Source organism: Candoia aspera, chromosome 17, assembly GCF_035149785.1.
Source record: "Candoia aspera isolate rCanAsp1 chromosome 17, rCanAsp1.hap2, whole genome shotgun sequence".
In the NCBI taxonomy this organism is placed as follows: domain Eukaryota; kingdom Metazoa; phylum Chordata; class Lepidosauria; order Squamata; family Boidae; genus Candoia; species Candoia aspera.
Window position 1 is genome coordinate 5392281 of NC_086169.1, and position 14562 is coordinate 5406842.

Consider the following 14562-nt stretch of genomic DNA (forward strand, 5'->3'; position numbering starts at 1 on the left):
GGCCGGAGGAGCAAAGGTCCTGCTGCTTTCAGATGACGCGGGAGCATCCTTGGACCGATCCTCTCGGAGAGTCCGTCCCTCGCTGGCCCCCTGTGCAGCCAAAGGCGCCACCCAGTGGCGGCTTGCGGAATCGCACGGCAACCCAAAGAGGTTTTCAGTGGTTTTATTGTAATTAGCAGCAGCGCTAACGAGCTCGTCCCTGGGACAGAACGGCAGGATAGGAAACCGACCCCTTTTCCTCTACCTTTAAGATCCAGCTCAGTTATGTCAACCTGCCTTCCTCTCCAGCCGGAGCCCACCTTTGAATAAAGGAATAAATGCTTCTTTCTCAGACGGGCGTGCCGCCCTGCTGCGAGTTGGGGCTCGCACCTGTTGAACGGCTGCCTGTCACCTGGATAATAAAGGCACACACAGAGATGCCGGTTGTTCGCATGTGGTTACCAAGCCAGGGCTTGCTTGGCGGAACACACCACCATCAGCCTGACTTGCGGATCTGGCCCCCCTTCTCTAACAAAACAAAAGAGAAATCCCTTTCCTTCCCTGCAGGGGAACGGGCAAAGCGGTGATTGAAGCACAGAGCTCAGAACGTAGTACGTAGACAGAAGGAGACCTAAAAAGCTGCAGCCGATCATAAAAAATAATTTACTGCTCCCTTCGGGTCTTTAATCCGCGCAAAGGCCCAGGCCGAAGTTTCAGCCCGTCTGTCAAATCCGGAAGCCCCGGCACGCCCGGTGTCCCTTTAATCGCGGCAGACAAACGCCTCGGCTGCGACGAAACGTCCTCTCCACCACCAAATTCAGGCAATTAGCGTGTCTATTCCTTCCTGCAGCCTTCACGGGAACAGAAGTTAAAAAAAGGGGGGGGGCGAGGAAGAGGGGCCAACAGCAACTCAAAAAAGATGTTCCCCTGAGTTTTTCTTTTCTTAAATCGTCCCTGAATAAGGGGAGGCAGTGGTAGGCGCTCCCATCTCCCCTGGCAGATTCAGTGCCTTCCTTCTCCGTCTTCCTTACCCACTGCGGCATGGAGCTGTGCTGGTGAGAAAGAAGGCAGGGGGCGGGAGGGGCCAGAGAGAAGGCAGAGTGGCTTCGGCCTGAATAGCAAAATTGAGAAACAAAAAATAAGCATGGTGCGAGTCCTACGGCCGAAGAATTGCGGCAGGGTCTGCCGGGGTGCTGCTTATTTTTGCCAGCAAGGGAGATCTGAGTGGTGGCGCTGGGGCGGGGCTTCTGAGGAGGGGTGGGGCCTCCTTTCCTTGTGCTCCGCCCCTAGGCCTGGTCCAGAGTTCCGTCCTCTTCGACACTTCCTTCCTCTCGGCTTCCCGCAGCGGGTGGAGGGCCGGCGGCGCTTCACTTCCTCGGGACTTGGGTGGCTGGCTGGCCCCTGCTCTCCCAGACTTCGCGGATGGTGCGGCGGACTTCGCGAGGCATCTGGAGGGTCTCGGCGTGGCACTGGAGAATGTGCTGCTTGACGGTGGCCAGGCAGATGCGTCTCAGCGGGTACTCGCATACCATGCACACCAGGTGGCCGGTGGCGGCATCGAAGTCCACCAGGAAGCGAGCGCGCCAGGTGGGGTTGAAGCTCTTGCCTAGGAGAGGGGAGGCCTCCTTGCCCACAGGGGTCCCCTGCTTGCCCGCCCCCTGAGCTGCCCCACAGTCTTTGGGGCTGCTGCCAGTGGAGCTGCCCAGCGGGCAAGGGGGGGTGAGGGCGTCCTGGCCTGGGCGGAGGTGACCGGCAGCGTCCCTGGAGTGAAGCCGCAGCAGAGGCACGGAGCAGTCACGATCTGGGAAAAGAGGCAGGCCGTGCGTAATCTATCAGATCGGCTCATACAGTCCACCTTAAACACTCTGGGCGAAGAGAGTCGGATGCTACCCAACATCCTGTCTGCCCAGATGAGGTTTTGCATAACTTCCACCCCCCTCTTGGAAACAACTTGACAGGTAGCCCTCACTTAACGTCTACTCGTTCAGCGACTGTTTGAAGTTACAACGGTGCTGAACAAGGAGACTTACGACGGGTCCTCGAAGTTGCGGCCGTCACGGGATTGTGATTCAGGCGCTTGGCAACCGGTGCACATTTACAACGGTTGCAGCATCCCAGCCTTCACGGCCAGCTTCCAACAGGCAAAGTCAGTGGGGAAGCTGGCAGGAAGTAGCAAGTTGCAGTCACATGACATCGCGCTTAACAACCCACTGTGATTCGCTTAATGACCGCAGCCAGAACTGACAAACTGTGGTCGAAAGTTGGGTGCAGCATGTGATTTTTTCACTTTATGACTGCGTCGCTTAGTGACGGGATTGTTGGTCCCTATCGTAGTTGATAAGTGAGGACTTCTATTGACCATCAGGAGACAGTATGTGACCGGTTTTGTCCCATATAGTCCCACGCTGCCTCCTGGTGGTCAGTGTAAGTAAGAACACACATAAGGAAGGGTAGCAATCTCCAGAATGGTCAAGCCACAAATCTCAGCATCCCTTGCCAGCCTGGGTGACGGGAAAAGGGCAGATGTGTTCCTGGGGGCTTGAAAACCACAGCACTGGGACTCAAGAGACGCAGCCCCCAGAGATGCCCCAGTGGCATCAAAGTTATGGGCTGGCCCATTTTGTCTCTGCCGTTCCCACCCCCTGCCCCCCTCGCCATCTCAACCGATCCAACCCCAGCTGGTCAAGCCATGGGAAGCCACGTTGTTTTCTCCACCCACCTCTTCTGAATTTACTCTCCCTCCCTGAATGTGATTGCCTTAAATTCTTAATTAACTTAAAGTACTGACACACCGCTTGGTGCGCTTACAACTCCGTGGGGGACAGAAAAAGTTGTCTGTTGGTGACAATGGCCAGGAGAAACATTTAGATGTGTGGAGTGTCCAAAAATGCAGGGAATGATAGTTCCCAGAGATGCAGGCCACAATATGGTCTGCCTCATTTAGGACATGGCATGTGAAATCAGTCAGTTGCTGCTAATTCAACAGGCTGGGCCTGAAGCAAAGCTGGCTTGCTGTGGCATGCAAGCCATCATACAGCCCACTTGAACACAACATTTAGCAAAGAAAAGAGCGCAATGCCCCAAACAGGTTTGTTTGCTCGTGAGCAGACCCTCTCCCAGGCTCATACCCGATATTAAGCCTTCACCAGGCTCATTCTGAGCCTGGCCTACCTCGCAGGGACTTTGCTCATAAATGTGAAGCAATCATACCCCTGGGTGACAAGAGATGGATGAAAAATGGAACAAAAGATGAAGCACTATGTTGGCCAGGTGTCCAGATGTTTCTGGCCTGCAACCTGCCACAGCTCAAGAACAGCCAAGGGAGAAAGGTGCTATCCTAACAGCTGGAAGGCTGCAGGCTCCTTAGTTCTCATGCAGGAAACAGCTTGCAATTTGCGATGCTTGCAAAGCTTCATTTCCAATTAATGGGTAGACTGCTGGATATCCATGCTGCTTCCTCATACGTCCTTAAAGGATCTTAAGGCAACCCAGGAAGGCAGGGGAACAGCAACAGCCAGCCACATCCTCCTGTACCAGGGGCAGGGAAAGGGGAAGACACCCCCCCACAACTTTCTAGCAATATTCACTGCCAGTAGAACAAGCCTTTTGCAAGGCCGATAGCTCTTAAACTGCCAATTCAGGGCCAAGCTTCCCCAATATTTTGCATTTGAACAGAGAGCTAGCTCAAAGTATTGGTGGGAAAACAGCTCTCTCAACTCCTTATGGTAAAGATTGCTATTAATATCAGAAAGGGAGAGGGAAAACAAGGGACCTTGTGAATGATGATGATGATGATGATGATGATAAAAATCCCTTGTTCCCAGGAATTTGGCTTCACCTGACTCCTCCCTGTAGCGATTCTAAATCTCTGCGTGCGAACAAGCCAAATCCAGACACCTTTTAAAATTCAGTAGCCCAAGCCAGGGGCGCATCTGATCTCTAGTTTTCAGCTTTCTATTATTAATTTATTTGCCTTAAATTCCCCACTGGAGGAGGAAGGGGAAAAAAAACCCAGCAACAGCGGATCCATACCCCAACTGCCCAAAACCCTGATTCGGCAACTTTTTGCCCGGAAGCATGAGAGGGTGGTACATACAAGGAACGCAGAGCAACGTTCCCTCTCTGCACACAACTTGAGGTGAGGAGATTCAGGAGATAAATGGGTTTTTTTTTTCAAAGCACCCAGAATTAAACTGTGGAGTTCCCTCCCATCAGATATGCACCACAGACTGAAAGTTGAGGGCCAGTCTGTTTTTTTAACCCACTATTTCCTCACCCTTCTATACTGCTACATTCAAAGATTTGGACTAACAGCTGCTGTTCTTTACAGCAATGCACAGCCTCTGAAATCATGCATGGTCTCCGCAGGGGAGCAAAACACTTGTCTTCTTTTCCACGTTTGTGAACTTCCCGGATGGCCAAGGTTGGCCTTCAGGAGACAGCTAGTTAGACTGGATGGGGAGTTCTGGCCAGATCTAGCGGCAGCGCGCTTTTGACGTTGGGCACCTACAATTTTACCAGGCGCTGCTCATGTTTCCAAAATGAGCTTTCTACCTATAAGGACTGAGTCTATGCGAAGCAAGAAGTGGAGTCAAATGCTGATTTACCTCTCTTCCCTGTTTTGTGTACAATTATTACACTTAACCTAATCTTTGCTTGCTAAACCAGAATTCTCTGCAAACTCTTCCAGTTCCCCTGCAATTCATTCTTCTAAAACAATGAGGACCAGTAACTTTTTTTTTTTTTTTTTTGAAGAGAAACAGCCACAAGTTCTTAATTAGATTCAGTGCTGATATTCAACTGACCAATGCACAAAACAGGGATCTTCCTTCCTTGTAATGGAGAGGAACTTCGTCTACCTGGGCAAAATGAGTGACCACTGGCATGGGGAACCCATTGCTGATGCCTTCCTGGCCAGTGAAATGCAGCTTGATCTAAAATATGGGAAAGACAATCCCTGCGGCCCATTTGAGGATGTTCTAACATGGAACAAATACCCACTATCTCAGATGAACAAAAATCCATGCTCACCCACTGTTCGCTTCCTTGTACTGGGCTTAGCTCCAGAGCCCCGGGACGGTTCTACAACAGAAAGATATCGCAGCTGTTACTGTCGGATGCACACAACCCAAATGCTCAGCTTCCTGTCGCCCCAGGCAACTTCTTCATGGCCCAGGAAAAGATGTGTTCTGCAGCTTTGGGGAACAAACATCAACCCAAATGCCCAAAGGGCACAGCCTCTTTGGGGACAGGCGATTATGCCTGGGCACAAACGCTGTGTGTTTCTTTACAGACCTGTGACAAAACTGCAGCGGAGTTAAAGCTACGGGCAAACCACAACATACACGGAGAGTAAAAAATGAACAAAATTAAAGTGTGATGGTCAGGAGGAAGCTCAGGTTATATTTTGAGGCAGAGGATCTGCCAATGGGGCTACCTTCTATGGCTAAGCTTGGCATGATGCTTGAACCTGGACTACGGGTTAAACCGCAGCTTTGAATGAGGCCTTTAACTACGATTTGTTCTAATGAGTAGATTTACTTAACGAGTAATGGAGGAGGAGGAGGAGGAACTACTTTAATTCCACCATGGCTCCGATTGTTGCTCAGACCCAGAGGGCAGAGAGTGTACAGCTTAAAAAAATAACTTCTGCTGCTCTCCAGCACAGAAATGGGAGGCAGCAACAGCCGCTCCATCCATACAATCTCTTTTTTACTTTTTTATTTAAAATACAGGATAGAAGAGGTTTGCCAGCCAGGGACCAGGATACCGGCCCACGCGGAGGGCAGCTGGCTGACCGAGCTTAGTCAGGTACGGCAGTCATAGGTAAAAGCCTTATCGGTGATTCGGGTGTAGGGAGTTGTGCAAATATGTTCAGAGCCATGAGAAACAGGACTGATTCTGCCCCAAAGTTTCTACCCACCGGGCTGAGAACGGCAGTACAGCTTCAAGGTGAATCCAGCTGGGAAGGAGCCGTCAGTGAAAATCCGGATTTCAGCAGGCGCTGAACCGGGAAGTCCACATTCTGAGAGCCACTCCTTTCCTAGGGAGCAAAGCAAATGAGAAAAACCGAACGCAGTGATGGCTGATTCTCAGAAAGCCAGAGACTTAATATTGGAAGGGACCCGAATGGTTTCTAGCCCAGCCCCCTGGTGAAGGAGGAATCTAATCTGAAAAGGCAGGATATCAATTAGCCTAATGACCTCTCCCACTGCTCTCTCCCTGCCGAATCCAATAAAAATCCTCATTTTATTCTGGCACGAGGATTCCTGCCTTCCTGCCTTGGGCTGCAGGTTGGACTGGAAGACCTCCAAGGTCCCTTCCAACTTTATGATTCTATGATTTCCAAGCCATATATAAATCGAAGGACATTTTCACTGTTTCCTCCAGAACCTTGAGGACTAGAGACATTAACAGGCAGGGAGTTCAAAAGGTGCAGAAAAACGACTGTGATACGCACAAAGAGAGGAAGGGTACGTTCAGTGTGAAGCACAGCCAAGTTGTGGGATGGGCATAAATTCTGTAAAGACCACCCAAAGCCTCTATTTCGCGACAAGCTATTTCACAAAATGTCTTTTGCTGGAAGTTACACAAAGATGCAATCCTCCATTTCTGACCAAGTCCACTTTTTATAATCTCTATGGAGTCAACCCGCCCCCCTCCAACTTGGTTGGCTTTCAAGCTTCCCTTTGCTTTCATAAGGGCTAGGATCTTGAGTTTTGAAGGCTGGAGGAAGACCTTCCAAGTCTATTGAACAAATCAGCTTTTGTTTTAGCATTAAGAGTGCTCACAAAGTGGCATAAAAGGGGGGACAGACAGGACGATGGGATTCAGAAAGGCAGGTGCCCCATGTGTCTGGAAAGCTCGTCCCAAGGGCAGACAGTCAGGCAACCCTGTGCTACCTGCAGCCTCCACGGGCTCTTGACTCCTCAAATCTTTGGCAGGCAGCCTCTGTCGAACTTGAGTTCGCCGTTCAGGTTCTAAGTGCATGCCTTCTACCAAAAGAGAAGAGATCAGACGACAGCATGAGTTCCTTTGTGGGCCTTGAATGGTGGGGCAGCTTTGTCGGGGCAGGGCCCCAATTTTATGGCAAAGGAGAACCAAGGCCCACAAGAGCTAAGACACAGTTAGGAAGCAGCAGTGTTCACACAAAACACTTGCCAAGGCATTTCAGAGATTTTTGCGGCTACGTTCAGGGCACTTGCTACGGCTGGTAAAGATTATATTAGCCTGAATTAAGTTTCTTGCACAAATCCAGCCAAAGGAGAGCACTGAGGCTCTCCAGGTGGTGAATTACAGCTCCCAGAAGCCCCAAGAGCATGGCCTACAGCAAGGGATGCTGGGAGGTGTCACTGAGCAGCAACAGGAAGGCCCCACCTTTAATAGCTGCATAGAAAAAGGGCTTTCTTTACCTGCCTTCTTAGATCAGCCCTGGCAGCTGAGGCTTCTCTTCCTTGCTAAGGGATAGGGAACCTTTGGCAGCCAGTAGACAGGGAGGAATTTTGAGAGCCTGTCACAAGCGCGCTCACAAAATGGATTCCCAGGGCAGGGAGCGTAACTGTTCACAACAAGGTCAGGTGCAGCTGGTCTGAAAACATTCGCTTCTCGGGGCAGACTTGGAGGGGGCAGTTTTGGGTGGTAAAGAACATCCGAAGCGAGGAACCAGGGTTCAGCGAGGTTCTGGGTCTGAAAAGGATGTTCTAGGCCAGCCTTTCTCAACTTTTTGACCCTGGAAATACTTTTCAGGCCTTGGGGGACCCCTGCACATTCAGGCTCAAATATAGGCCAAAAATTACAAAATTATTGTTCGTTTCACGGGTAGGCCAGTATAGATGCATTAACTGTGTCCTTAAACTGAAAATAAAGAATGAAACTTGCCTCTTTAATGGGAAGTTGCCTGAATTTGAAATAATTTTAAAAATAAATCGTGATCTCCCAGGGAACCCACAGGGACCCCTTGCGGAACCCGAGGGTGCCACGCAACCCAGGTTGAGAAACCCTGCTCCAGGCAGCTGCCACCATCTCTGTGATCCAGCACTCACCGCAGCGCACTTTGACGGGCCCGCGCTTCCGGCTCACCGGCTGCTCCTCCGAATCAAGGAGGACTTCGATCTCGGCAGGCCGCTTGTTCTCGCTGGGACCGCCTGGGGTGGGAATGGTCAGAAAGGGAATCAGAGGCTGTAAGCGCGGGACCAGGCCGTCTGTTGCAAAAGGCACACCTCTTCGGCAGTTCCAATCGGCACGGGGAACGCAACAAGAACAGCAGAGTGGGGAGCTGCTTACCTGCCGAGGAAGTCGGTGATTCTACTTCGGGAAGTACAGCCCCTTCACTCCAGGCCTCCAGGATGTTACGCTTCTCTTCCAGGCTGAAGTCCAGCGAATGGGCATGTTGCTGCAAAATGTGCTGACGGGCTGCCGTGGGGCCAGAGGCAGTCAAGACACCGCCGCATACCATGCATACCAGCCGCCCGTGATCTGAACTCTCGGCTATCAAGTATTCCTGCTTCCAGGAGAGTCCAGGCTCTTCCTGGCCAGCTGGGGCAGCAGACTCTGAAACTGGATGTTCCTCTGGGGGGAAATGGGGTTTTCATGAAAAAGAAGCCCGATACTATACCCAGAGAGAGTTCTACAACCCACATTCCTTCTCTAAGCATTAGAACAGCGTTTCTCAACCATGGCAACTTTAAGACGTGCGGACTTCAACTCCCAGAATCCCCCAGCCAGCTATGCCGGCTAGGGAATTCTGGGAGTTGAAGTTCACACGTCTTAAAATTGCCAAGTTTGAGAAACACTGCAATAGAAGATACTCAGTTGCTTTAGGGATGGGACGTCTCATCCAATTTAGTTTTAATGCTTCAGGCAATGGAAGTTTAAGCTGGAGATGGGCGGCCTGTAATCGCAGAAATGCTTGCCTTGTGGGAGACGTTCCCCACCTTTATCCACAGGGTTTACACGTGCCCCATCCTGCTTCACTGAGGGACAGATGAGGAGCCGAGAATCAGCAGCAGATTTCCCCTTCTCCTTGAAGCGTGAGATGGCCGAAGAGACCTCGGTGTAGTCTGCCAGGGGGGTCTCTGCCTTCAGCGCCATGAGAGGTTTGGAGGTACAGAGTGGACACCCCAAATCCCAACTGTGGAAGAATCAGAAATACCACTCACCAAAGGAGAAAGGAAGTACTCCACAGCTGCCAATTATTCTTTCCCTTACCAGGGAAAAACACGCCGACACTGTACCAGCATCACAGGAGAGGCAGCATCTGGATGATCTTAGCCAATTCAGGGAAGCTAAGCAGAGCTGTGCTTGGTTAATACTTGGATGGGAGACTGCTAGGAAGTTGAAAAAACTTCCCAGAAGAAGGCAAATCACTTCCATGTTATTTCCAAGAAAATCGCATGGTCATATAATGCAGTCAACAAGAGACAGGCTTGGGGACGACTATCTTTACACACACACTAAGGTGCCTGTATACCAAGTCGGGTATCACCTAATATTTTCATTTTAAATCAAGGTATCACAATTAAGTCTTGTTCCTGACACTGACATCTCTTTTAGAGCTGTTTCACCCCCCAGTAAGCCATAGTTTGTTGAAACCCAGCTGATAATAGGCCACAAATCATTGCGTTCACGCCCTGTGCCAAGCCATAAACCACATCAAACAAACCATAAGAGGCGGATCCTCAAAGGCACTAAATCAACAGCAAAACAACACAATAGCGTAGCATGAATTTTCCCCCCTACTCTCTACAGCTTTCCCCAGTCTGATGTCCTCTGGATGTTCAACAAACCAACTGTATAATACGCCAGTTTATCTGGTTTAATATGTCTCTAGCTAAGGAAGGTCTGTCTTTGTCTGGTACCTAATCTTTGGGATCTTTTGCAAAATAGAGGGGCTGGAGAGAGGCTTAGACAGAGAAATAGACTACTGGCAGATTTCCTTTACAGGTTTTACTGCAAACGTACCAGCAGCCGACAATGAGAGAGATGCCACTTGGCTCACGCTGCCTTTACAGGGATCCCTACTCTTCTTAAAATAAGCATGCGATTAGCAGACAACAAGCCTGCATTAGCAGACAACTGAAGTTCTTCTCAACAAACATCACCGGCTTAATGCATTCATATCCCAGCCTGCTGCCAAGGCATTTTAACCCACAAAAGTCAAGGAATGTTCCACAAAATACCAAGCGGGTTTCGAGGCCTCTTCTGTTGCTGACAGAGGTCAAGGACCCCAAGAGTCTGTTAGCCTAACATCTGTGCATCCAGTTTTGTACACTGGGCTTCCCCAGCACGTGCTCAAGAAATCTTCCAGTCATTAAACAGATTTGCTTTTCCCCAACCCGCTGCTCTTCAGCGATGTGGGACTACGGCACCCCTAGTCACCAATTATGCCGGCAGAGCATGATGGGACTCAGTGCCCAAACTGTGTGGAAGACTCCAGGCTCAGAAAGATTCTCTAAGAAGGGTAATGATTTTGGAATTCCCCCAAGCACACACAGATTCTCACAGATAAAGAAGCCTGCCTTACTTACTTACTTACTTACTACACAAGTTAAGAGGGGAAGGATTAACGAGGGATGAGCAAAATAAGCAGAACCAGGGTCTACAAAACAAAACAAAACAAAACAAAACAAAACAAAACAAAACAAAACAAAACAAAACAAAACAAAACAGTCTTGCAGTATTGCTTTGAAACGAGCCATCAATTTTTGCCTTTTCCCTCCCTTTTACATTCCTCAACCTCAAAGGTATGTGCTTATCTTGAAGAGACAAAGGCGGCTTTGTATTTTCAACATGGAAACTAAAGTGGAACAAATGGAGTGAAACCGAATCTGCACTATACAAGATCCGGAGGAGGGGAGAAAGAGGGAGCCCAGCTGGGTACCTATTTATTCATTCAGTCAGTTTATACAGCCTCCCCACTCGACAAGGACTCTCCATGCCGTGCATTTTTTCATACCATGATCTGAAGGAATGCGAGGGCAGTGCTGTTAACTAACTGGAGAGGGAGAGCGTGCTCGAAGAAACCCATCAACGGTGTTCATACAACACACTAAAACCAAACCACAGTTGTTGTGTTCCCCACACTTCTAGTGCCCCAAACAAAGAAATCATTTTACAGCTTCATCTGGCAGCAGGATTCACCCAACCCGCAAAGACCACAAGCGAGGTTGGCCCAACTCACTGGACCACACACCGCCCAACCCCATTTTAGCCTGCTTTAATGTACGGTGGGAATCCAATCATCCCTGCTCTTCTTGGGGAGTATGATTTTTTTTTAAAAATCAAGTAAAAGACCCCCATTTCTAATCACTGTTTTCTCATGCAGGATTTTTTTTTTTAGAAATAAATAAAAGAAGTGACCTCTACTCAAAGATTAAAAATAACTGAAATGCAAACTATTTTAATTGTGTCTATCGTACAGATCGCAGTTGGAGGGCAACAACAAGTGGGTCAAACTTTGGCATAAGTGGTCCAGTATTTGATGGAAGGGAACCTCATGGAATTTGGAAGTGGTCGCCCTTGTTTTCTTCCAAGGATTTTCTACTTCCTAGTCCAGGGTTTCTCAACCAGGGTTCTGTGGAACCGTCAGGTTCTGCAAGAGGTCACTAGGAGTTCCCTGGGAGATCACAAATTATTTTAAAAATTATTTCAAATTTGGGCAACCACATTAAAGAGGTTTCTTTCTTTATTTTTAGTTTAAGAACACCGTGAATGCATCTACACAGGCCTACCCATGAAATGAACATAATAATTTCACAACTTCTGGCCTATATTTGAGCCTGAATGTGCAGGGGTTCCCCGAGGCCAGAAGAATATTTCAAGCGTTCCTCCAGGGTCAAAAAGTTGAGAAAGGCTGGGGGACCTAATCTAACCAACAAATCTTGGATTTCTGAGAGATCTCCCATCCAAGCACTAAATGGCTTGACCCCACTTAGCTTCTGAACTGAGACCTGGTCAGCCAGGTGCCACCACTTGCTGAGACTAGCAGCAATGTGCAAATTCAGACCTTCTTACCTGCTGCAGAGGCCTCCTTGGACTGGATAAGCAGAAGGACTTAGCACCAGAAACCACTCAGTGCTGACTAAACAAAGGAAATTAAGCAAAATCAGAGAGAGAAAAAAAGATGATTTAATTAGTTGCCCACCCCTTGAGGACAAAAAATCCTAAAGGGAAGCTTATTTTGTCAATAAAGAGAGAAGAATTTCACTTATTGCCTGTGAGAAAGAAACCTTTTGCTCAAAACACATGCACAGCATAGCAACCTAATCTCCCAAGATTCCTTTTCTTTCAACAAGATTTTAGATTCTCCCCCCCCCCCCCGCCGTCCCAGCAGACAAAACCTGTTCATACACACCCTCCCTTCAACCCCGTTTTCTACTTTTCCCTGGATTCCAAATTCGCTGCCACCCCCTGCCAAAAAAGCACCCACCCACGTACCACCAGATAGTGCTTTTTCTGGCCATCTCACCCTGGGCTCCATTCGGATTCCTTTCTGGAGCTTTTAAGCAGCCAGGCCAACGAATCTCGTTTTACTTTTCAGCTTGGAGTAAACATGCGACACCCCCTAAATATGTGACACCCCCCCAGGTGAATATTCAGGCTTTTCCCCACGCATTTTGCCTCCCCACAATCCCCAACCTTTCCCTACATCTTTTAAAAGTCCTTTTCCAGATTCCAGCGTCTCCCCCTGCCCACCCCTCCAGATCTGCCTGAGGATGCTTTTCCACCCCCCCATGAAGAGGGAATGAGCCAGCCCCTCCCCCAAAGCTGGGGGGGCTGCTTTAATGTGGGTGACCCCTTCCCCCCCCATGCATCGGGATGGGGAGAAGACCATACCCTCGCCCCCCCACTCAACCAGGTGATTTTGCACCTGCATGGAATTGCCCCCCCACCCCCTTGCACTGCCAAAGAAGGAGAAACTCCAGTTTTTCGTCGGGTGGGGGTGAATTTAGAGCGGGGGAGGGCAACAGGTATGTATGGGGTGGGGAGGTGGGGGGATGCAACAAGCACAGTTTTCAGTTCCCCACCTGTAAATTGGGGGGGGAGATACCTGCCCCTTCCTCAACCCTGGGGGGGGTTGCTCTCCCGGGGGGAGGAGATTAAAAAGCCCCTTCCTCCCCGCAAAGGCCTGTTTGAACGCACTCCTGGGTGTGGGGGGGCTACCTCAGTCCCTCCCTTTCTCAGGTGAGCAATGGGGGGGTTAATAGAAGCCCCCACCCCCGGGGAGAGCAACAGCCCCTCCCCCACTCAGGGGGCTCCCCCAGGCTTTCTCCCGACCCCCAGGTGGTGGTGGGGCAGGGGGCCGGAGACCCCGCCCCCCCCATCCCGAGAGCTCCCACCTGGCCGCGCAGCTGCTGGGCCTCTTCGACGCTTCTGCGGCTGCGGCCCCCGCCGCGCATCATAGAGCATGGCGGCTCCCAGCCACATAGAGCGGCCGCACTCGGCCAGACCACTCCCGCTCCCCGGCTGCTCTATGGTCCCATTGTCCGAAGGGCCTTCCCCTCCCTCAGAGGTAGCCGAAACTTCCGGCGTGAGCGGCGACGGTCATGGGCCGATCTATCCTTCCGCACCTCTATGGTAGCGGCCCACGGAGTTAGACGGCGCAGGGGAAAGAAGGGAGGGCACACTTCCGGTTAAAGCTATAGTACGGGCTGCTCTCCTTGGCTCTTGGCTCTATGTTCGCCGCCTGGTCGCTTAACCAATCGCCAGCCGCGTGGTAGCTCGCTTCCCCGCCCCCTCGCCTGGCGCGTGGCCAATCGGCGTCAAGGGACCGGGTGGGGGGCGGGGACGAGAGCGGCTAGAGAGGCTGGAGAGGCTGGAGCGGCTGCCATCTTTTGGGGAAAAGGTGGAACTGCAGGGGAAGAGAGAGACTTGTTGGGAAAAAGAAGGAAATCAGCAAAGGAGGTCAAAGTGGTGGACTCTTGTCCCGATCCCTGTTTTGCAAAGAGAAACCCCTCCGTTTTTTGGGGGGGAGGAGGAAACAATGCAATGACATACAAAAAGCAGAGAGCCCTCCCCAGTTTCTACCTGCCTCCTAGTGGCTGCTCCTTGCAGGTAGGCTGCCCCTGCACAGGGAGGTTCTGACTCGATCGTCCAAAGATGGAGGTCTATTTGTCTGCACGACTGGCCTTGAGCCTTTTGCCCCCAGAAGCCAGCGATCCCACGAGTGAACCAGCTGTTTCAACTGCGGGACTGTTGGCCATCCCGGAGTTAATTAGGGGAAGGGGCTCCAAAGGGTTCCCAGGCCTCTTTCGTGCCTGAGCTCCTCCGCCTTTTTGACAGCGTGCCTCGAGGGAGCTTCTCCCCAGCATTGCAACCCCGTGAGCTTCACCGGTCGAACTTCGGCCCCCTCGCCCAGCCACCGGAGAGGAAAGGAAAAACCCGCCCTTGCGGCAGGGGGAAGGCAGACGTGGCCCGCTGGGCTGGGCCTCTGGTCGCTGGGGGGGACCCAGCAGCCTCACCTCCCGCAACGTCCATCCAGCCCCCCAACCGTCCAGGACTTGCAAATCGGGTGGCACCCGGACCCAGCCTCCCCGGCGGCTGTGCTGCGTGTGGAGCATGGGCACTGTAGCCTCTCTGTCCCGT

The 14562-nt window shown here is 50.9% G+C and overlaps 1 protein-coding gene across 2 annotated transcripts; it reads right to left on the reverse strand.

Annotated features, from left to right (window-relative positions):
- Positions 1 to 149: 149 nt before the first annotated feature.
- Positions 150 to 13789, reverse strand: SPINDOC (spindlin interactor and repressor of chromatin binding). Of its 2 annotated transcripts, none has more exons than XM_063316837.1 (9): positions 13548 to 13789; positions 11992 to 12058; positions 8913 to 9109; positions 8263 to 8547; positions 8022 to 8123; positions 6882 to 6974; positions 5903 to 6022; positions 5011 to 5061; positions 150 to 1780 (listed from the first exon to the last, which is right to left on the reverse strand). In XM_063316837.1, the coding sequence occupies exons 3-9, from the start codon at positions 9067 to 9069 to the stop codon at positions 1347 to 1349; spliced, it is 1242 nt and encodes a 413-aa protein (XP_063172907.1). In that variant the 5' UTR covers positions 9070 to 9109; positions 11992 to 12058; positions 13548 to 13789; the 3' UTR covers positions 150 to 1346. The 2 variants fall into 2 exon arrangements, with proteins under 2 accessions (XP_063172907.1, XP_063172906.1); XM_063316836.1 differs by lacking the exon at positions 13548 to 13789 and adding an exon at positions 13317 to 13536.
- Between the last annotated feature and the right edge of the window lie 773 nt (positions 13790 to 14562).

What these genes read in the sequence shown, in the direction of transcription:
- SPINDOC (XM_063316836.1), bottom strand. Translation starts at nt 13,404, where the DNA reads ATGTGGCTGGGAGCCGCCATGCTCTATGATGCGCGGCGGGGGCCGCAG. An exon ending in AGAGCCCGTGGAGGCTGCAG is followed by an intron (nt 6,023 to 6,881) that starts GTAGCACAGGGT and finishes TTTGCTCCCTAG; the next exon opens with GAAAGGAGTGGCTCTCAGAA. An exon ending in GTACTGCCGTTCTCAGCCCG is followed by an intron (nt 5,062 to 5,902) that starts GTGGGTAGAAAC and finishes TTTCTGTTGTAG; the next exon opens with AACCGTCCCGGGGCTCTGGA.